This window comes from Crocuta crocuta, unplaced genomic scaffold (genome assembly GCF_008692635.1).
Source record: "Crocuta crocuta isolate KB4526 unplaced genomic scaffold, BGI_CrCroc_1.0 scaffold217, whole genome shotgun sequence".
In the NCBI taxonomy this organism is placed as follows: domain Eukaryota; kingdom Metazoa; phylum Chordata; class Mammalia; order Carnivora; family Hyaenidae; genus Crocuta; species Crocuta crocuta.
Window position 1 is genome coordinate 7,320,801 of NW_027532208.1, and position 23,803 is coordinate 7,344,603.

Genomic DNA, 23,803 nt, shown 5'->3' on the forward strand with positions numbered 1-23,803 from the left:
GTCAGCACAGAGCCTGACGTGGGGCTCAGATCCAGACCCACGAACCGTGAGATCGTGACCTGAGCCAAAGCCTGACGCTTAACCGACTGAGCCACCCAGGCGCCCCCGCCCCTCAACCATCTAAAAACACAAAAACTATTCTTAGCTTGCAGCTGTACAAAATAGGTCACAGGCTGGATTTGGCTTCTGTGCGGATCCCCGAGGTAGAGCCCGGGAGGCCTGTGGCTCAGGAGAAGGAACTGTGGAGCAGAGCAGTCAGTGACTGCTCCCTGACTGTAGGACACTCTTGCTGCTGACGGTGTGGACACACCCCAGCTGGGCGGGCTGCCTGGGGAAGGAAGCTTTGGACATGAGGGGGGTGGTAAAAATGCAAATTTTGCCCTCAACTCTGTACCCTGGCCCACGTGCCAGCAAGTTCATGGGCTCCGATGGGCCATGACGCCCAAGCACAGGGGAAGGTGTGAACACCACCTCGAGGGAGTGCCAGAGCTTTGCCGCCTGCAGCAGGCTCTGGCGGCCCCCGGGGAGGGGGGGAGTGTCAGGGGTGGCGTGGGGTCCCCGTAGCTATCAGAGTGGAACTGCTGGGCAGCCCGGGACTGCTGGGCCCGCAGGAGCTGGCCGATGGCTTGGAGTGAAAGGGGCCTTGGTGGAAAGGTCCCAGAGAAGTGGGAACAGAACCGGCGAGGCCAATCAGCCCGCACAGGACAGAAGACAGGGCGTCAGGGGCGCCTCGGTGGCTTAGTCGGTTAAGCGTCCAACTTTCGCTTGGGTCATGATCTCGCGGTTCGTGGGTTCGAGCCCCGCGTCGGGCTCTGTGCTGACTGCCAGCTCAGAGCCTGGAGCCTGTTTCAGAGTCTGTATCTCCCTCTCTCTCTGACCCTCCCCTGCTCATGCTGTCTCTCTCTCTCCTAGAAATAAATAAAACATTAAAAAAATAACATCTTTACCAAAAAAAATTAATTAAAAAAAAAAAAAGAAGAAGACAGGGCGTCACTGGGTCAAGGACAGCAGACAACGGGCTTGCACTGATGACGTGCTCTTGCTTAGTCCCGACTTCCCTGCGAGAGGTAAAACCAGCTCTGACGCAGCACCCAGATAAAGCCAGGCGGCCTGTCGTTCCCGTGACTGGGCTGCATGGGGAAGCCTGAGTCTGGGGATCAAAAGCCCGACAGGCCGTGTGCCTCTCCCATCCGCCTCTCAGGCTCCCAGGGACCAGGGAGCTGGCAGCTCTGAACTTTCGTCCTTCCGGGTTGTGCCCAAAGAGAAAAAGCAGCCCTTTCCTTCAGCCTGATGTGCCGAAACCCCGGGAGGGCCTTCAGCTGGCTCAGCCGGAGTCCTGCTCACATCTGGACCCATCGCTCTACCCGGGGCGGGGAGGTGGAGGGGGGGTGGAGGGCAGCTCTAGCAACTGGCCTGGCTCCGGATCATACGGCCAACTCAGGGCCGAGACGGGCGGAGACGAAGAGTGCAGACACCCCCGCTACGGTGGGTGAGGGCCAGCGTGTCCCCCCCAGGCGGGGTGTCACCAGGGGCTGAACAAGGAAGCAGTGCCCCACACAGGAGCCCGTACGCTGGCTGCAGGNCAGATGGGCCGTGGAGACCGATCTGAGAATGGGTGGAACTCCTTCAGGGTCGAGGCAGCAGAGAAGAGAAGAGGTGGCCGCGGTCCATGGAACAAAACCAGGCTTTTGCGGTGCTCTGGATCTGCTGTGCTGTCCCTCGGCCAGAAACGGCCTTTCTTTGCACTGTTCTTCTGGTAAACTCTTATTCATGCCTCAAAACAGCTCAAATGCCACCACCTCCGTGAAGCTCACTATTCCCCCAGACTGAGCTTTGCTGCCAGGTTCCAAGAGTATTTTGCATTTACCTTGCTGAATTTGAATCTCTGGTTAATGGGTCCTGCTTCTGTCCTGGGCTGAGCAGGGTAGGGGACCAACTCTCACACTATGAAGCTCCTCTTCCAGCCCCCAGAGCAAGAACCTAGCAGTCAGCAGGTGCTCTGTTCCTGTTTGGCGGATACGTGAACTGCACAGGCAATATAGTCTCTGTGTCAAATGGCATCCTTGTCCACCGTCTTCTCTTCTAATAGAGTCTAGTTCCCACAATAGAGGCTGAAAATGTCAGACATTTGTGTCCTCAGCCTCTTTTGTAACTGGGGTTTCCCAGGTGACCCGTTTATGGTTAATAAGACTTAAAGAGACGTCTCCAAGGGGCTTTACCTCTCTCTTGGATATATAGAGCAAGAAAGAAGAGAGTTCTCTTCCTTGTCCTTTTCCTTCCTGTCTTGGAACCCGACAGGTAGAGAATGTGATGTCTGGAGCTGTGGCAGCCATCTTGAGACCATGAGGCCAACAGCCTGAAGACAAAAGCCATCGTGTTCAAAATGATGCAGTGGAAAGATTGGAATGTCCCTGGGTCTTTGATTCTTCATCTTTAGAACTAACGTGGGGACCTCTAACTTCCAGATTATTCAGATGAGACAATAAAAATGCCTATTGTTTAAAACCACTTTCAGTGGGTAGCTCTGTTACTGGCTGTGGAGAGCATGTTGATAAGTGCTGTTGTGCCTGTGATAGCAGGTCGGTACTCTATGGCATAAACACATCTTGTCCCATCTTGGACCGGCTTAAAAATAATGAAAAGACGAAACCACTTCAAAATTTAAAAATTATCAAAATACTGTCCGTGTTTTGTGTCCAACAATCAATTATTTCAAGGCAAGTACAAAGTGAATAAAGATGCTCTGTGGCTTGAACATAAACCCAGAGGTCAGAGCTCCTGGGTCAGCCTCTCGAGCACATGCAGCCTCGCTCTTCCCCTTTGGGGGCCATTGTGCCCTTCCCCAAGGCTCCTGCCCTGAAGACGGAGCAATCAGGAATAAGAATGATGTGCCACCAGGGTAATATCTCACTCAGTAACATCCTCAGATGCCATGAATTATGCAAATATGTTGAAAAGCTCTGTGCTAAGTTGCCTACGGAGAAGAAGAATCAAGGCAAATGTATACTCTCACCAGCAAGCCAATGAGGTAATCTGAATAAGGTTAGTCACAAATGACAAACTCAAAAGTTTAAGTTTAGAAACCGAACAGGGGTTGGAGGTGAGGATGGGAGTGACAGACAGAAGCGGCAGCACCAGTGACGTTCCCAGAAATAAAAGCTGCTCGGCGGGGCCAGGCAGTGAGGTGTGTCAGAGAGCAGAGGTCAGAGGGCGGGCGGCCTGTGTGTCCGGCTGAGGAGTCTGGACTTGCCAATGGGCTTGAGGGAGCTACAGAAGGGTCTAGGGGGCAGGGATGTGGTCCGATGTGCATTCTAGAAGCCTCACTCTGGCAGCCTGTGCGGTGGCTGGGACTGAAGGAGGGGGACAGGGTTGCACACAATTCAAACCCTGAGTCTGGAGGGTTTAGGGTCATTCACAGCACCTGCTGTGCAGGCCGGGCTCAACTCATGGCCATTATTTCCAGGATTATGTTCCACCAGCACCATCTGCAAACTGGTGGCTAAATAGGGCGCATCCACCAGGGACCGTCGCTGCTGACGCGCTTCTATCAGCTGCGCCCAATGACACAGCCATGCTTGCCAAACAACCTGCGACCCATGGCATCTCCGCCTGCGAGCCCGTCGGCGCCTCCCCCTTCCTGGCTTGTCTTACTGGCTCTCGCCTCCAGGTGCTACCTGACTCCGAGGGCCTGTCTTCTNCCTCCACACGAGGCTGGGGTGACCGCCGAACAGTCCAGACTTCTCCCTCCTTGTCGCGTGTGCCCGGCTGCTCGGCGTGAACGGGACTGCGGAGGTACTGTTGACATTTCGTCCCCTTCCTGAGCAGGGGTCCCCGTGAGGGGGGGCCAGCCCAGTGATTGACCGCAGTGACCAGCACATCTGGGAACACAGGCTCTTCTTCCTTGCGGAAGAGGCGGGGTGGGGGCTCGGTTGTTGAAAAGAACATTTCCGCTGTTCAACAGTCCAAGTCATTTTCCCCAGCTTCTCCTTAGCCAATAATCAGAGTGTAAATTTAATTAGGCCCCTCAGTTAGGAGGAAGGTGAAGGCATTCCCTGGGGCTTCAAGGTGCCCTGACAAGAATTCACAGGGCGATTGCTTGTTCAGATTTTCTGCAAGTATGCACTGTTTTTTTTTTTAAATTTTTTAATGTTTTATTTATTTCTGAGAGAGAGAGACAGCGTGAGCAGGGGAGGGTCAGAGAGAGAGGGAGACAGAATCTGAAGCAGGCTCCAGGCTCTGAGCTGTCAGCACAGAGCCCATCGAAGGGCTTGAACCCACGAACCGTGAGATCATGACCTGAGCCGAAGTCAGAGGCTCAACTGACTGAGCCACCCAGGCGTCCTGAACTGTCTTTTCTGTCCCAGAAGTGGGTAGTTTCCCTCACAGCTGGTTGCAGACATCTTGCCGTATATTGAGGTCTGAGGGGTTTTTTCTTTTTCGCTAACACTGAGGCCAGAATTCCTGAAATCCTTGAGAAGAAACCTAAAGCAGTAGGGTTCCTTCCAAACCAGAGGGCCTTCTTAATCTGGAAAATGCTATGGATTTTACAACCTGGTACCGAACACTTTCAAAACCGAGTCGTGGAAATAACATGCTTCATTACATTGCATGAAAAGAAATGGTAAAGGACGAAAGCCCTAAGCAGGCTAATAGCCAGCAAGATCAGTCACTGTCAACTTGTATTAAATCAGTAGTGCCCCGGGAAGAGTTTATCAATTTGTATTTCTTTTTCTTTCCTTCTTTTTTTTAATGTTTATTTATTTTTGAGACAGAGAGACAGAGAACGAGCAGGGAAGGGGCAGAGAGGGAGACTCAGAATCCAAAGCAGGCAGCTCTGAGCTGTCAGCACAGGGCCTGATGCAGGGCTTGAACTCACAGGCTGCGAGATCATGACCCGAGCCGAAGTCAGATGTTTAACTGACTGAGCTACCCAGGCGCCCCTTTTTATTTGTATTTCAATAAAAAGTGAGAAAAACAACTCAGCACACTGAAAGGACAACGGGAAAAAATTAAATGATCTTTCCACTAACGAAATATGCTGTTTTGAATATGTATTTAACTCCAACTATAGGCGGATTTCAATTTCAGGATCTTATTTAAGGAAGAAGCTTAGAGCCTTACTCCACAAGGATGTAGGAAGAGTATCTCCTCATACCTTGTACTGTGTCCTTCTTGTTAAAATAATACATACTCAGTCATATGTCACTTCATATGATTTTTATGTAATTAAAATAACTGTAATATTATAGTCTATATTTCAAACTTAGCATTATATGATAAACTGCCCTTAAAAATGCTTCAAAACCTTCCACTTGGGGCCAGCACTCTGCTCAGTGTTGAGCAGGATGTGGGTGACCCCCATCGGAAGGACATTTGCCACGGTGTTCCTTGGCTCACTTCCTGCTGGCCTCTCCAGGGTCGACGACCAATCTCTTCTTTCTTTTTTCTTTTAAATGTTTATTTCTTTATTTTGAGAGAAAGAAAGAGAGAGCGTGTGAGCAGGGGAGGGGCAGAGAGAGGGAGAGAGAGAGAGAAAATTCCAAGCAGCCTCCACATTGTCAGCACACAGCCCAACACAGGGCTTGAACTCACAAACCTTGAGATTGTGACCCAAGCCAAAATCTAGATTTGGACACTCAACCAACTGAGCCACCCAGGCACCCTATGATCAGCCCTTTCTTGATTCACTCTCCTCCCTGAGTTTCTGTGTCTCCTCACTCCCACCCCGCTGGTTTGTATCCTGACTCTCCAGTCAGTTGGCCTTTCTTTTTCTGTCCCACTGCTACCCACCGGAGCTTCATGAGCAGAGCTGTGCCTCTTTTCATTGCGTTCTGTGTCCTTAGATGATCTCAGGTCTCCTTGAGGCTTTGATTATAACTTAAGATGGTGATTTGCACGTTCCCCCCTCCCCTGAGATCTAGATGCCTGACCACTGCCTCAACCTTTCCCTAGACGGTGTTAAGATGCAAAATTGAACTAAGTTAAATGGAAGAGCTCTTTGCCTTTATTGAACGATCCGTGAAATCAGGAAGCATCCCATCTAGCAGACAGATTGGTGCTCCATGGAGTTGTGCAAAATGGAAGGTTTTTATAGGAAGGAGGGTGGGGCAAGAAAGTTATACACACAAGAAAAGAAAGGGTTGTTTCAGGCAAGAGCACCTTCCCTTAGGGGGAAGTGCAGGGAGACTTAATATGCAGGTGACCTCATCTTCCTTTGGGGATGGAGAAGAACCATGTGATAGATGACCTCACTGGTGCTTCTCCAGAAAATCCCCAGTGGAGAGGTTAAGACTTCACATTTCTGGGGGAGGTTGAGACTGCAAGTGGGTGAAGGATTAAGCCCTGGTTTGGTGACTTGGCCTAGCCCAAGTAATACCATTTGGGGGCTGTGATTTTCTTTTTAACAGAAGTCAAGCCTGTGTGTCCACAAAGGACCCAGGATCGCCCCCTGGCCCTCTGCCAGGATTAAGCAGCCTGAAGAATGACACCGTCATCCATCCTGTCCCCATGCCAGAAACCCAGGAGTCATCCTTGACCCCCTCCTCCCCAATCTATCCAATTTGTGGCCAAATCCGTGTTACCTCCCAAGGTCTTTTTCAAATCTACCCGTTGCTCTCCATTCCCACCACCGTCAGGGTCAGCATGTAGGGGTGTGCACTGCATAAATGCCACCACCCAAACCATTCCCTGGGAACACCTACCAACTCATCTCCCTGTAGGTCTATCCAAGCCATTTGGCAACCCACAGTTAGAGTGCTTATTAACATGCAAATCTAATCACGTTGTCCCTTTGCACCATTGCTCTTAGGCCTGGTCTACATCCCCCTGAGTCATCACCCATTATGTTCCCCTGGTTTCCCTAAGTNGGCTTCCTGCAGCTACTCAGGTGTCTGTGACCCTCCGCCACACAGCCTTCAAATGTGCCCCATCCTCCACCTGCAGACACTTTCCCCTGACCCCACCCCTGGAATGGGGACTCTTGTAGTCCCAGGACACATCTCCCTGACGAGGAAACCTCCCCGTTGACTCACTCACATCAAGATCCGTCCCTCTCGGTAGCACTTGCCACGGTGTGTTTGGTGACTCACATCTATTGTCTGACACTTTGTCTTTGGTGAATGTCAGCATCCTAATGATAAGAATGATGTTCCCTCTTTTTCTTTTACTTCCCAGTGAATCCTCAGCAGCTAGAACACAATCAGCATCTAACAGACATTTGTTGAAAGAATGAAATAGCTAGACAATGTGGTGTAATACAACTTTGCCATTCTTTCAAGAAATATTAAGTGCCTATCATATTTTACATTTAGGTTTCCTGAGTTTTGCTATTATAAAATGCTATCTATAATAAGTATCTTTAAACGTAAAACTATTTTTCTTTTTAAATCATTTCCTTTTTCAAAAATCAAGGCTCTTGGTATGCCTTGCCAAAATGCTTTTGGAACACCTGCAGTCCACCTTAATAGGATATAGAAATTTTGCTAATCTGATAAAAAAAAAATTGCATCTCATTGCTGAAAGTGAAAAGTTGTTCATATTTTGTGACTACTGTAGATCCTCATGGATGAAAATTTATGTTGTATGGCCTTTGCTTATTTAACCAGTCATGTCTTAACATTTTTAAAATGGAATGATGAGGGACGCCTGGGTGGCTCAGTCGGTTGAGCGTCCAACTTTGGCTCAGGTCATGATCTCACGGTTCATAGGTTGGAGCCCCGCGTCGGGCTCTGTGCTGACAACCCAGAGCCTGGAGCCTGTTTCGGATTCTGTGTCTCCCTCTCTCTCTGCCCCTCCCCCACTCATGCTGTGTTTCTCTCTGCCTCAATAATAATATACATTAAAAAAATGTTTTTAAATGGAATAATGAGATTTTAGAGTAAGGATGGGTCAATCGGTATTTCATGCAAATTGTTTTTCCCAATTTATGCCTTTTTAGTTTGTGATGTTTGGTATTGTTAGATGCTTAAACATATTCTGCAAAGCTGTTGAGCTTTGCTTTATGAGTTCTTACACTGTTTTTATATCTGTAAGAGGTTCTGAAAGTATGTGCTCTCTTAGCATTTGTGTAACCAGAAACCTGTTAGCATGTTGCTCTCTACTGCGTAACTACAATATCAGAAACTGTGGGATGGGACCCAGAATCTCTGTTGTAACAAGCCCTCCAGGTGACTCTGATGGATGAGAATGTTTGGGAGCCCCTGACCGAGAAAGGCCCTTTTTACCTAAGGTTTCTTCAGAACCTTTTGTTTCATTTGATTCTTCCTAGTATTTAGTATAAAGAATAGAACTAAATTATTTTTTCTCCCAAATCCCCATTGATTCCCGTTGATTTATGAGGCTTCTCTGATGCTATATTAGTTTTAATAAACATTCAGGGTTTGTTTGCTCTTTGCTTTTTTAAAATAGCTTTATTGAGATATATTTTACATATCATAAAATTCACCCACGTAAAGTGAATGGTATATACTGTATTATTAACCCAAAGAAAATGAAAACTGTAATTTGAAAAGATAGGTGCACCCCTATGTTTACTCTAGTATTTACAAAGCCAAGATAACGGAAATAGCCCAAGTGTCCATCTATGGAAGAATGGATAAAGAAGATGTCGGATGGATGGATGCATGGATGCATGGATGCATGGATGGAAGGATGCATGGATGGATGGATGGATGGGTGGATGGGTGGTTGGGTGGAAGGAGAGAGAGAGAGAGAGAGAGAGAGAGGGAGATATGGAATGGAATATTACACAGCCACAAAAAGGATGAGATGCTGCCATTTGCAACAACATGGATGGACCTAGAGAGTATTATTATGCTAAGTGAAATAAGTCACAGAAAGACAAATACCATATGATTTTATATCCATGTGGAATCTAAAAAAAACCCCAAATGAATAAAGAAACATAATGCAGAGTCACATCTATACATACAGAGAACAAACTGATGTTTGTTCTAATTTCACCAGAGGGAAGGGATGTGAGAGATACAGGCTTCTGGTTCTGGAATGAGTAAGTCATCAGAATAAAAGGCACAGCAGGGGACATAGTCAATGGTGCTGTAATGGTGTTGTATAGTGGCAGCTACACTTTTAGTGAGCACAGCATAAGGTATAGAGATGTTGAATCACTATGTTGCATATCTAAAGCCAATATTGTATGTCGTCCATACTCATATAAAAAAATGAACAATAAAGGGTATCGTTTTTACAATTTTATATTCACAGGCTGTGCATTGATGAATTTAGTTATTCGCATCTTCATTTTCCTGGGTGAATCCAGCTAAAGGTTAATTTGGATTTTTTTTCAAGAACCAAGTTAGTTTTATTAATTTTTTCTATNTCTGGGTGAATCCAGCTAAAAATCCAGGTTAATTTGGATTTTTTTTCAAGAACCAAGTTAGTTTTATTAATTTTTTCTATTGTTTTCCTTTCCTTTCATTCATTATTTCTGCTGTAACATTTATTATTTTCTTCCTTTTGCTTGCTTTGGGCTTAATTGTTCTTCTAGTTTCTTAAGAAAGAAGGTTATGTTATTGATTTGATAGATCTTCTTTATAATGTAGGCATTTACACTATAAATTTCCCTTTAAAGGGTACATTAGCAGCATTCAGTAAGTTTTCATATGTTGTTTTAATTTTCAATGATCTGAAAGCCTTTTCTAATTTTCCTCTTGATTTCTTCTTTGACCCACTGGTTTTTTGGGATGTTGGTTAATTTCTACGTATTGTGAATTTCCCAAATTTTCTTTTGTTTATTTCTAATTTCATTCCATTGGTCACAAAACATACTCTGTATAATTTCAACCTTTTTAAATTTATTGAAACTTGTTTTATAATCTAACAAATGGTCTATGCTGAAGAACGTTCCATGTGTCTGAGGCTAAAGTGTTGTTGGGTGGAGTGCTCTCTGGAGACGTGGTAGGTATAGTTGGTTTATAGTGTTGCTCAGATCTTCTGTGTCCTTGGTGATCATCTGCCTAGTTCTTCTGACCATTGGTCAAAGTGATCATGTAAGTCTCCAGTTATTATTGAATTGTTTCTCCCTTCAGTTCTGTCAGGTTTTGCTTTATGTGTTTTGAGGCTCTGGGACTCTGTTGTTAGGTGCATATATGTTTATAATCATTACATTTCTGAGATTAAATTACAAATAATTCTAATTCAATTATAACTTAGCATTATAAAATGTCCTTTTTCCTCCCTGGTTAACAATTTTTTTGTCTTAAAGTCTATTTTTTTGATACTAGTATAGCCACTCTAGCTCTCTTTTAGTTACTGCTTCCATGATACATCTTTTCCCATCTTTTTTAGGCTTTAATCTGACATGAGTTTCTTATAGATAACATATAATTGGATTTTAAAAACCCATTTTAGGGGCACCTGGTAGCTCAGTTGGGTAAGCATCCAACTTCGGCTCAGGTCATGATCTCAGTTTGTGGGTTCAAGCCTATGTCAGGCTCTGAGATGACAGCTTGGAGCCTGGAACCTGCTTTGGACTGTGTCTCCCTCTCTCTCTGCCTGTTCCCTCACTTGTGCTCTCTCAAAAATAAATAAGCATTAAAAATTTTTAAATAAATACATAAATCCATTATGCCATCTCTCTCTCTTGATTGGGGGTATTTAGTACATTTACATAATATACTTACTGGTAGGATGTATGGCTGACATTTTTACTATTTGTGTTTTGAGTGTCTTAGGTCTTTGTTCTCTTCCTTACTGCCTTCCTTTGTGTTATTTTCTAGTGTACCTTTTCAGTTCCCTTGCTGTTTGTGATGCTGTGATTTATAATAAATATGTACTTGGTCTTTGTCCCTGTTCCTGGCACAGAGCTCCTAAAACCCTTGAAATTTCCTAAGTGATGAGAGCAGAAAAGATGTCTTTTGTTATATTAATGAAGTGACTTTTGGGAACCCCCTAGGCAACATGGCTGGATGCCAGGATAACCGACCATTTGATTAGAGAACTGGAACTTTTATTCTCACCCCCAGAACGTCTGAGGAGTGGAGAGGAGCTAGAGATGGAGCTCAATCCCCAACAGCCAATGATTAAATTAATTAAACCAATGATTATTCCATGTGCCTATGGAATACAGGCTCTGTAAAAGCTCAAAAGGTCAGGGTTCAGAGAGCTTGGGGACTGGCAAACACATGTTGGTAATGGTAAAGTGGAGTGCTCAGAGAAGGCACGGAAGATCTGCACCCATTCCCCGTATCTTGCCCTGTGCATCTCTTCCACGTGGATGTGCCGGAGTTATTTCCTTTTATAATGAGCCAGTAATCTAGTAAGTAAAACATTTCTCAGTTCTGTGAGCTGCTCTAGCGAATTAATCAAACCTAAAGAGGGGGTTGTGAGAACCTCCCATTCTATAGCCGTGGGTCAGAAGCCCAGGTGATGACCTAGGCTGGCTACTGGCATCTGAAGGGGACGGTGTGTAGCCCTGTGAGACTGAGCCCTTAACCTGCGGTCACCTCCCATTCTCTCTCTGCAGACGGTGTCAGGATTTAGTGATTTGTAGGAGACACTGCTGGTGTGGCAAACGTGCTTGGCCTGGGGAAAAGCCCACACATACGGACTGGGAACAGAATCATATCCTTTTACCACATTTTGAAGATTTATTCTCTTAGTGGCTGCTCTTGGGAACAATCTACTTGGATTCACACTAACTTAATTTGACCAGTAGGCAGTCAATAGTTGCTCCAATATGCCTACGTTCCCTTGCGCTCTACTCCCTTGAGCTACTAATGTCATACAAATTACATCTTTACACACTGTAAGTCCATCAACACGGTTCTGTAATGATTGCTTTAGGCACTTGTTTTTTAAAATAGGAGGTACCAAGATATGTTGATAAAACCTGTGAAACTACTTTTGCCAGTGCTCCTTTCTTCTTCGTGTGGTTTTGCATTAGAGTTTAGTGTACTTTCCATCAGAGCCTGAAGGGCTCCCTTCAGTACTCCTTGTAGGGTAGGTCTGCATGTGAATTCTCTCACTTTTTGTTTACCTAGAAAGGTGTGAATTTCTCCTTTATTTGTGAAGGAGGATTCAGACAAAGAAGTGCTGATAGAAAGCCTTTTCTTTTGGCACCGTGGCCATCGTCTTCCAGCCTCCACGGTTTCTGATGAGAAGCCAAGTTCGTTTTATTGAGGTTCACTAGTTTCTCTTAACAGATGATTTTCGGTTCCTTGCCAAAATTCTAAAATTCACGAATTTTAGTCACTTTGCCTGTGTCTTCGTTTTAGAGAGAAAGTGGGTTCCCTAAAGTCCTTGCTGTGGTTGAAAAAAGGTTTAGGGTGGTCCAAGGCCCCGCATGGTCTGCCTCCAGCCTCCCCACTCAGCGTGAGCTCTTGCTTTTGAACACTTCATTCTACTTTACAGTGGCTCTGCGCCTCAATTCAATGCACACGAACCCATCTGGGTTTCAGGGAGATCTTGCCTCACTGACCTGCACCACTCCTGTCCCTTGTCCATCTCATCAGTTACCAGGACAGGAGACCAAACACAAGCCTGAAGATGAGGTGGGTTCAAGAAAGGACAAAGGATTTCTGTGATACTCGGCAACTCTCCCATCTCATGTCACAGCAGAGAGAAGTCTTCTGGCTCTACCACTTAGAAATAATTAGAGCCTAGTTTTCAACTGGGTGAGTAGGGAGGTTACATTATGTATGAATTTTACCTCAGCAGAAGATGGAGGGTGTGACAAGAGAGCTGGAATACAGGAGGAGGTCGATCTGATCGGGCTTAGCCCCATGGGACTAGAGCGTCTTTATTTTCTTTTTTATTAAAAAAATATTTTTTAATGTCTTATTTATTTCTGAGAGAGAGAGACAATGTGAGCAGGGGAGGGGCAGAGAGAGTCAGAGATAAAGACTCCAAAGCAGGTTCCAGGCTCTGAGCTGTCAGCACAGAGCCTGACGTGGAGCTGGAGCCCATGAACCATGAGATCACGACCTGAGCCGAAGTTGGACGCTTAACCGACTGAGCCACCCAGACGCCCCTAGAAGAATCATTAAAATAAACGCTCAAAAGAAAACTCTAGTCTTTCCAAAAAGATTTTATTAATTAAAATTTTAGGATAAAGGAATTTTTTAAAAATAACTATGATATTTTAAAAAAAACGATTGGGTATTTGATGTTTTTGATTAGACAAAACTTGAACCTGAAGAACAGATTGTGTAAAGTAGCTCGGGATACAAGAGGGAAAAGAAGGTGGGCACCTACTCTATATAAGGCCAGGGGCTTGACCACTGACTTTTTGAACAAAAAGCAAACTGCACTCAAAGTCTGTCTGTGAGACTAATTGATGACATCACAGGGCCACTCTTCCAGAAGAGCACTTTCACACTGGCGTGGCCCACAAATACCTTCTATGGCAACCTGTGTGAGAACGGAGCGAGATCTAGGACATTCAGATCCAATGCAAGTTCATAAAGGCTTGGCACTAAGTGAAACTTTAATCTATGCAGTATTTAAAAATAATTGAGAATTGTGACAACTTAAATGGCTTCTGGGAGGTGTTATCTTAAGATCTAAAGAAGGGATGGAGGTCTCGGAGGGAGCAGATCTACTTACCTTGGGGTAGTACAGTCCACAAAGGCCAACAGCCCGTGAAGGGAAGAGGAACGGACATTCATCCCTTGTAACACCCTCAGGAATAGCATTCTTGGGAGTCTTACAAGACATAATTCAAAACTGCCAGTTAAATTCTAATGGCCGTGTGCTTCCCTGGCAATGATGTTCCCCTCAGAAGTAAAATCACAAAAGGGACTGCGCTCTGAAAAGAAATGTGAGGCTGAGTCCCAGGCACTCAGAGTGTGGATGCCGCCTCTTCAACCCCGGGACAGAACTTGCGGCCCCATGTGCAGCCTTCCAGCCTCCCCTACATGAAACACAAATCACGTAATGTGTCCTTGGAAAAACCCACAGTGGAGCGTGAGAACCTTCTGGGGCCGGGAGTTCTTGTCCATCAGTACCCTAATACAGTCAGATAATCTCAACATCCCGAAATATCCTTTGACTTGTTCTTTCTCTGATATCTTGTGTCCTTGGGATCAAAGCCTTTTTCACTGGCACCAAATAATGCCCAGTGAGGGGTTTTGGCCATATAATCCTTTGCGCTGAAATCTGCTGATCCACCGCTGTCTTCATATTCCTGCACGAGCTCCTGGAAGCGGTTATAATCAATCCACGTCCACCATTCTCCATCAATCTTAAACTGAGAAGAAAAAGCATAGTCAGGTCAGAAACGTGAACATCCTTAAAAATAGCAAATAAATGTTTTAAACATTCAAAAATAAGCCTGCTCTCTTTCTCCCTATCAAGTTATAGAAAATTCTTTCATGCTCCAGATATGGTTTCCGTATCAAAGTGGAATGAGTTTCTTTTCCCCTGGGGCTGCTGCCAGGCTGGACTTGGACGGCCCAACGGCTGAAGACAGAAGATATCCTGAGCAAACCACAAGAGACTCTTAACGCCAGAGAACAAACTGAGGGTCAATGGTGGGAGGTGGGAAGGGGGGGACAGGCTAGCTGTGTGATGGGCATTGAGGAGGGCACTTGGGATGGGCACTGGGTGTTGTATGTAAGTGATCAATCACTGAATTCTACTCCTGAAACCATACTGCACTGTATATGAACTAGAATTTAAATAAAAACTTGAAAAGAAAAAAAACACATCCTGGAATTCAAAGTCAAGTTTGTCGTCAGCAGTCTCACTAAAAGAAGGTTAATTACATTTTTTTTGACATTATCATGCGTTAATGGAGAAGCTAATTGTAATTCCTGTTGTTGCCACTTTTGATTTGGTATGAATTTTCTTGGTTGTGTTAGTGGCACCTAGTGGAATCCATTTTATTATTAAACTTGGCTTGGAGTTATTAGTGAGGCTTTTAATCAATGACTTCTAATTCTGAAACCCCAACGAAATGATTCAAACTGGCCTGTTTAACCTAACATGGATACAATATCTCATTAGCAGAAAGCCCTGTTAAGAATTTCAATTCAATAAAGGGGAAATAATCCAATTTGTACTCTTTTAAGAAAATCGCTTCTCAAAAGTCCCTGTAGAATAATGACCAGAAATGAAGGAAACAGGAAATAAACTGACGAAAGCTCTGAAAGAATTACTAATTGAACCGTGAAGGCTTTTGACTCAAAGCATCTATTTGGCACTCATTTGTGTAAGCAGATAATACATGATACTTGATTTATAAATGGACAAATCATTTTGTTAAGCTGCTACCTTCTCAAAATCTCTGATTATAAATCCAAGGAAGTAACAATTTTGGGTTCTAGCTCAGAAAAATATGGAAAATGTAGTTTCCTGGATTCAGAATACTATTAAAATATGTTGGATTTCAAGGACATCTGATTTTTTTACCCAACAGCTAAGAGGTTTCTGGTGGACAAAAATTATCAAATAAATGGAAAAGTTGTCTACCTATGAATCATGAGAAATTTTCTTCTAATATGACCTTTCTTTGAAATGGTGCCCCAGGGGCCTCTCTGAACTCTACAACCCAAGATACAAAATCCACATCTCCCCATCAGTTTCTCTCCCAAGACAGACTGCTCGCGAATGTTCTCTGCTGCCCAGGAAAACAGTCAGTCATCCCTGAGTACAGAGCCTCAGAACTCAGAGTCAAAGGTGCCCCTCCCTTCCCTGGCCCCTCACATCCAGAAGACGTCAGGCCCCACGGATTCGTCCTTAGCAGCCTGCCTGCCTGCCTGCCTTCCTTCCTCCCTCCCTCCCTCTCTCTCTCTCTCTCTTTTAATAAAGAGGTGTTTATTATTTTCTCTATTTATTTTGAGAAAGCAGAGGAGGGGCAGAGAGGAGATAGAGAGAACCCCAAGCAGGCTCTATGCTATCAGCACAGAGCCCAATGCGGGGCTCGAACTCATGAACTGTGAAATCAGGACCTGAGCTGAAACCAAGAGTCGGACGCTTAACCGACTGAGCCCCCTGGATGCCCCCCGCAGCAGCATTTTGTCTCTGGAGAGACTCCTTTAAAAAGATGAACACGATAGAACCTCACAGCATCTGAAAGTCTGAGAGGAGATACAGGTGGCAGAGAGTTTGAAAGTTGATTTAGCTAAAGAATACAGACGTCTAGACAACGAAAACAATAAGATAAATAATAACACCAAGGAAAGCAAAACGTATCCTGGACACAAACAGCAATCACAGGAGACTGCACTGCTCAGCAGTGAACCGTGTCCATGTGGTCAAACAAAGCCTAAAACTACTGTATACGTACATTGCAAAGGTGGGAGAGCAGGAGAGGGCAAGATAAGCAAAGGTAGGGGAGAGCTTCATCTCATCCTCCACAGTATATATAAAGAGACAACAAGAAAAAACATGAATAGCAGCAATATTAAGTATGTTATTTAGAGAGGTGAAGACAAATCCCTAAGTAATCAACCAAAAGCGGAAAGGGGCTGTTGGTTGAGAGGAGAGAAAGGAGGTATGTTTGAGGAAAATACAAGGAGCTGCTGAATTTGGTAATAAACTCTGACTTCTTAAACTATGTGGAATTCTGATAAAACTAAGGAACAAAATTAAAAATAGTAGTGAGCAATCTACCGAAGCAAGGGAAGAGTATATTAACAAGCCGAGCCAACAAAATAGGGTGGGGGAAAGGGGAAGACCTGTGCGACGATGGAAGCAACCACTACTCAGGAAGCACCCTCCTGTGCACTAAGCACTCTGTTTGCTTCTCTAGCAGATATAATGCACTCAACAAAACTTATGTGGTTGGAGGCCCATCTTTAAAATGGGTGGGGTGCGCCTGGGTGGCTCAGTTGGTACAGCATGTGACTCCTGGTCACTCGTGAGTTCAAGCCCCATGATGGGTGTGGAGTCTGCTTAAAAAAATAAATAGGGGTGCCTGGGTGGCTCAGTTGGGTAAGGGGCCAGACTCTTGGTTTCAGTTCAGGTCATGATCTCACGGTCCGTGAGTTCAAGTCCCACATTGGGCTCTGTGCTCACAGCGTGGAGCCTGCTTGGGATCTTCTGTCTCCCTCTGCCCCTCCCCACTTGTGTAAGCACACATTCTCTCTCTTTCCTCCCTCTCTCTCTCTCCCTCCCTCTGTCTCAACAGTAAATGTTAAAAGAAAAACAAAGATGAAAAAGCTAAGTAACAAATCTGTCAAAGGCCCCACCCTCTGTAAGTAGGCAGAGCCACATTTCACATTTGTGGGTGTTCAAGAGCCTATGGTCATTATATGATCGCACACTGTTAGCTGTGGAACTGGAAAAATAACAGAACTAATAATAACCATTGTATCTTTCAAGTATTTTGGAGTGCAAAGAGATTGTTCTCACCCTTGGATTTATTCAAGTATAATATTTCTAAGTTAACTCCTTCTTTTAACCGATTTAAAAGCTAAAGAAAATAATCTGTATATCCCAAATTCTTCATGTCCTTCAACCTTCCTCAGCGCAGTCTCAACAATGAGCACACTGAGGAGAAGAAGCCTGCTGTCTATTAATGATTCCTCTACCCAAGTACAGCATAATAGAGGCTGTCTGTTCCAAGGCTAATGCAGGGGAACCATGAGATTTATATGCAGACCTCTCAAGTCAGCCTGCTCTGCCTTTGATTGGTTCTGTTTTATTTACACAGCCTTCGTCCCTTCTGGCAAAATAATAATTAAACAAATAAAACTGCCATAGTGAGAGATATTCTTCCCATTATCTTAACTGGTTCCTAATAGTACAGGCAGTATAGGTGAGCACATTGCTACTTTTTTTATAGATGAAAACTGACTTCCCATTAGTTTCACAGTATCTTCCACACAGAAAGTCTGTATAGAGGATCCATAGCTACTTCAAACTCCAAATGTCACAGACGAAAATTCTTACCACTTGGCCTGTCAATCTCATGCCTCTCAACCATGCTGTGCTGAAGTGATTCCAGCTTTTAAATGATAAATACTCTGTAGCAACTGGGGAAGTTCTAATCACTCAAAGCCATCGTATTTCTACATATCTAAGAACTAAAAATAGGGAGGAAGAAAAAAAATAAAAAAATAAATAAAAATAAGGAGGAAGTCCTGCATGAGATGAAAAAGAGCAAGTCAAGAGCTATTTATTAATATCACGATTGGAGACCACTGGAAATAGTCTTTGCAAATATTCTTCCACATGCTACTGTAGTATTCTTTATGGAAAAGTCAAATGATCAGCACCTTTAGGAAAGAGCCTTTATTAGAAGCCTGTAACAGGTGAGGTCCCATTCCAGAAGCTTCGTATCTGTCACTTAACTCAGCCATCACAATAACCCTGTAAACAGAGTTACCACTATTTTTTTCAGATAAGAAAATGAGAAATGGTGAGGCTGGGCTTTGAAAACAGATATACCACAACAAAGTTCAGGAGTCCCCCAGACCACCCCCACTTTTGTCACCAATTATAAATGTAGGGGTTCCCAAGACCACCTTCAGTGTGACCATTCACTAGGAGGACCCACAGAAGTCACTGAACACTGAATACTCAGTATGGTTTACTACAGCATAAGGACACAGATGAAAATCAGCCTAAGGAAGAGGCACATGGGACATGGTTGAGGGAAGTTCCAAGCCGGGAGCTTCCAGTTGTCCTCTGTCACTCGAGTAGTGGTCAGAGCTAATGGCACCCATCAATGATGTGTGAGAATAGGCATGGAGCGCTGCCAAGCTAGGAAGCTCACTTGAGCCTTGAGGTCCAGAGTTCTCCCAGGGCTCAGTCACCTACTCAGCCAATTGCTGAGTCGTTGACTTTAGTTTCCGGCTCCTCTGAAGGTCAAGCAAACAGAGTGTAGTCCAAAGCCTCCACTCTAAATCACATGCCTAGTGTAGACTCCCTAGTGTGACCCAAGGCCCCCAGATAAACAAAGACACTCTGACCAGACAGGACATTCATTGCAAGAGCTTGAAAATCACCTCTTAAAAGCTGAGGGCAACGATCAGCCCTGTCTTTGGGTAAAATTACAGCCGGAACTCAAAGTTCACGTACAATGGATGAAGTAGAAAAATACAAAAATAAAAAAGAACACTAACAACAAAAAAAGACTCCTACATTTCATTTGAATTTTCACACTCCTAAGGAGGGCTCTTATATGATCTTAGTGTTGGTTCTTTTTGTTTGTTTGTTTGTTTGTTTATTAAGAGAGGGAGGGGCAGAGAGAGAGGGAGAAAGAGAATCCGAAGCAGCCCCCACATCATCAGTGCAGAGCCTGATGCAGGGCTCAAACCCATGAGCCGTGAAATCATGATGTGAGCTGAGATCAAGAGCTGGAACTTAACTGATGGAGCCCCTCAGGTGCCCCAGAATCAGCTATTTTCTTGATCTGGGAACACAGATCAAGAGTGCAAAGTAGTACTTCTTGAACTTCCCAGATTCATGGATTTTGTTCTTGACTATCCTAGCAATGACTGCGTCGTTTGTTCTGTGGGTGAGAGGAGGCACAGGTCACACAGACTCCGCAGTGCACCTGACCGCCTGCAACAGCGGAGTCCCGAGCAGAGTCGCCTCCTTTTCCTGGGTTTGCTGGTGACAAGTGGAATTCTCATGGAACCACTTTGAGAAGCAAGACTACAATAATGCGACTGAATTCTAGATACATCCAAGTGCAATTAAAAAGCTTTTAAATCTGGAAACTCAATTTCTGGAATTTCTATCTTAATCTACAGTTTTGTTGGAATAGAACTAAGTCCTCTCAGCCAGGTCACCAAAATGCCAGTTTTCTCTGACATTTCTCTGCATGTAATTACTGGGAGCAACCAGGCCTCTCACAAGCATGAGCTCCACATGTATCACAGGAGGTAAAATATTCTGTCAGGAGGTTTTGTTAGGAAAACACTGCACAAAACCTAAATGGAGACACACGAGTCCCTTCCTCCTCCAAGAGAGGAGGGCTCGGGGAGGTGACGCCTCTTCCTTCCCTCCCTCTACAGACTGCAAGTTTATATGTCTAAGAGAAAGGCCTCTGTGATCAATACTGAATTTTGCAGAAGGCCTCAAATCCGGCAAAAGCTTTCCCAGAGCTGGCCTTGAAGGAGATCCCCGGGACTGCTTCTCGGCAAGCTGGGAGGCGACCTTTGTGGTTTTCAATGGATATCTGCCTCTGTTTCCCTATCTTGTGACGGCTCTGTAGCATTTGAGAGACGGCATGATGTCATGGTCAAAGTAGGCTTTGTATTTTGAAACATCTGGGACTGGATTCTAACTCTGCTTGTATTCTCTTAGCCTGAGGTTTCTCCTTTATCTGGAAAAATAATATTTATAACACATCATATTTTTATAAGAATTAAATGAATTAATGCATGTGTAGCATTATCAAAGTGAACTTAATAACTGTTATTGGTTGTTAAGTTTATCAGCAGACATCAAACTAAGGAATGACACCCAGACAGCTCATCAGCGATGAACAGTTCTAGAAAATGATGCTGGAAGACAAAAGAATAATATCTGTAAAATGTTAGGAGGAAATACCTTCACTTAGAGTTATCCACTCTGATAATCTAATGCTCATGAGAGAAAGTAAAATAAAGACATTTCAGGGGGGACAAAGACTGAGTTTACTACTCTAAGCGAAAAGGAAATTGCACCCAGCAGAAAGAATGGATGCAAGAAACAAAGGGGAATCTAGAGACAGTGGGATTTACATGGATCCACCAACACAAGCATTAACTGCACAAAAGAGTACTGGGAAGACCTTGTATTGTGCTGAAGGAGGATGGTGACATTGATTAACTTTAAACTAGGTATAAATTTCAAAATATAGGAGTACAAGATTCTGAGTAGATGGTGGAGTAGAAGAAGCATCAGGAATCCTTCTTCCCACCCACGGGGTGCCCAGCAGGCTCAGTTGGTAGAACTTATGACTCGTGACTTCGGGGTTGTGAGTTCAAGCCCCATGTTGGATGCACAGATCACTTGAAAAGAAAAATCTTTAATAAAAATTTTAAAAAGGCATCTGTCTTGCTCGGTCAGAAGAGCATGCAACTCTTGATCTCAGAGTTGAGTTCAAGCCCCACAATGGGTGGAGAGATTACTTAAATAAATAAATAAGTCTTTAAAAAAAAAGATCCTTCTTCTCACCCAGACAAAAATTGTACTGGCAGAATCTGTCTGATGTAACTATTTTGGAACTCTGGATCTAGTGAAGGCTGGCAACTTTCAAGGAAAGGTTTGGACTGTAAAGTATGGTTAATTTCAGCCAATTTCAACTTGGATGGTGGTAGCTACCCACCCCCCAGGGCACACCCCCACAGCAGGCAACTGTGACCTGTTCTTGGGACAGCTTGCGTGCAGCCTGTAGGAGACAGGGTGGGCAGTAAGGACCCTGTCCTCCAAACACTGGAGACCTGTTCTCTCTTGCCTGCTGCTTCTAATCAGATACAGTGGCAGCCATCGGTGCCCCTCCCCTTCCTGCTGAAGGGACTTCCAGGGGATATAAATGGCCAGTGGCCCCCTACCCCTTCCACTTTTCTCTTTTTCCCCTTTTGGGAGACAGACATTAAAGACTGGAAGATTCAAAAGCAACAACAGATGGGTGGAAATTAGAAAGTAACCACATAGTCCCAGGGAAAGATGCAAGAATAAATTTAAATTACTGTTATATCTTTAGGATATTAGATGCAATCCCCATAGCCCACAAAGAAAGAGCCATAGAATATAAGCAGAAGGAAATGGGAAAGGAATTAAAATGTTTCAATACAAAAAAAAACAAAAAACAACAACAACAACAACCCAACTAAACACAAAGGGAAAGAGGAATGCAGGCAATGAGGGACAAAGAAGCTCTAAGACATAGGGAAAACAAATAGTAAAATGACATAAGTCCCTTTTTATCAGTAATTATTTTAAATGTAAATGGATTAAACTCTCCACTAAAAAAAAAAAAAAAACCTCAAAGAGAATGACAGAATGGATTAAACACACACACACACACACACACACACACGACAATATGCTCTCTATAAGAGCCTTACTTTACTTTATATCCAAAGACACACACAGGTTGAAAACAAAAGGACAGAAAAAGATACTCCATTCAAACAGTAACCAAAAGAGAGCAGGACTGGCTATAGTAATATCACACAAAATAAACTTCAAGTTAAAAGGTTATAAGACAGAAAGAGAGACAAATAAACAATTTATATTAATTAAAGGTTCAATACAGCAAGACACAGTAATTATAAATATCTGTATATCTGCTATCAGATCATCAAAATACTGGAGCAGATATTGGTTGAACTGAAGGGAGGAACAGACAGCTCTACCATAATTGGAGAGTTCAGCACCCCATTCTCAATAATGGATAAAACAACCAGATAGAAGGAAACAAAGGACTTGATCAACACAATAAATCAACTGGATCTAACAGAACATTCTGCCCAACAACACAAAATATACATTCTTCTCAAAGCTTCACTGGACATCTTCTAGGACAGACTGCATGTTACACCACAAATGAAGTCTAAATAGATTTTAAGAGATAGACATCATATAAAGTATTTTCTCTCATCACAATGGGATGAGGCTAAATATCAGTAACAAAAGGAAAACTACAAAATGCATGCATTTGTGGAAGTTAAACAACACACTCCTAAACAACCAATGGATCAAAGAAGAAATCATAATGGAAATTAGCAAATATGTAAGAGACTAAATGAAAATGAAAACACAATATACCAAAACTTCTGGGACACAGCAAAAGCAGCAGTGAGAGGAAAATTTATAGCTATAAATGTTTTCTTTAAAAAAGGAGAAAGATCTCAAATTAACAACCTAACTTTATAACTTCAGGAACAAGAAAAACAACAAATTAAGCCAAAAGGGAGTAAAAGAACGGAAATAATCGTTAGTGCAGAGATGAAATAGAGAGTAGAAAAATAGAAAATAAAGCACTGAAACCAAAATCTGGTTCTTCAAAGAGACCAGCAAAATTGACAAACCTTTAGCTAGACTAAGAAAAAAAGACTCAAATTACTAAACTTAGAGATAAAAGTAGGGACGTTACTACTGATTCTACAGAAATAAGAAGGATTATGAAAAATTAGTATGAATGTACACCAACAATCTATATGAAAGGAACAGATTCCTAAAAACACAAAACCTACCAAGACTAAATCACAAAGATACAGAAAATATGAATAGGCCAATAATTAGTACAGAGACTGAACCAGTAACAAAAAAATCTCCCTTCCTCCCCCAGAAAAGCCCTGGACTTGATGGCTTCACTGCTGCCATCAAGAACTAATTGAAAGAACTAATATCAATCTTTCCCAAACTTTTCCAAAACCTGAAGAGGAGGGAACACTTTCTAACTCAGACTACGAAGTAAGCCTTCTAAAGCCAGATAAAGATACTAACAATAGGGGCACCTGGGTGGCTCAGTTGGTTAAGCGTCCAGCTTTGGCTCAGGTCATGATCTCATGGCTTGTGGGTTCGAGCCCCACGTCGGGCTCTGTGCTGACAGCTAGCTCAGAGCCTGGAGTCTGCTTCTGATTCTGTATCTCCTTCTCTCTCTGACGGTCCCCTGCTCACACTGTCTCTCTCTCTTAGAAATAAATAAAACATTAAAAAAAAAAGGATACTAACAATAAACAAATAAGTAAATAAATAAAAATAAAAAGGATGCATCAATATTCCTTATGAGCATGATGCAAAAATCCTCAACAATATAATATCAAAGCAAACCAGAAGCATATAAAAGGATCATACACCAGGGACATGTGGGGGGCTCAGTCGGTTAAACGTCTCACTCTGGATTTCAGCTCAGGTCATGATCTCATGGCCCATGGGTTGGAGCCCCGTGTAGGGCTCT

The 23,803-nt window shown here is 43.7% G+C and overlaps 1 protein-coding gene across 1 annotated transcript in view; it reads right to left on the bottom strand.

The window, feature by feature from the left end:
* Nucleotides 1-13,029: 13,029 nt before the first annotated feature.
* LOC144242885 (S-adenosyl-L-methionine-dependent tRNA 4-demethylwyosine synthase TYW1) overlaps nucleotides 13,030-23,803 on the bottom strand; it is a 199,107-nt gene continuing 188,333 nt past the window's right edge. The window contains exon 16 of the mRNA XM_077777913.1: nucleotides 13,030-14,206. Coding sequence (XP_077634039.1) covers nucleotides 13,985-14,206 — 222 coding nt within the window. The 3' untranslated portion in view covers nucleotides 13,030-13,984. The remainder of the gene's footprint in view (nucleotides 14,207-23,803) is intronic.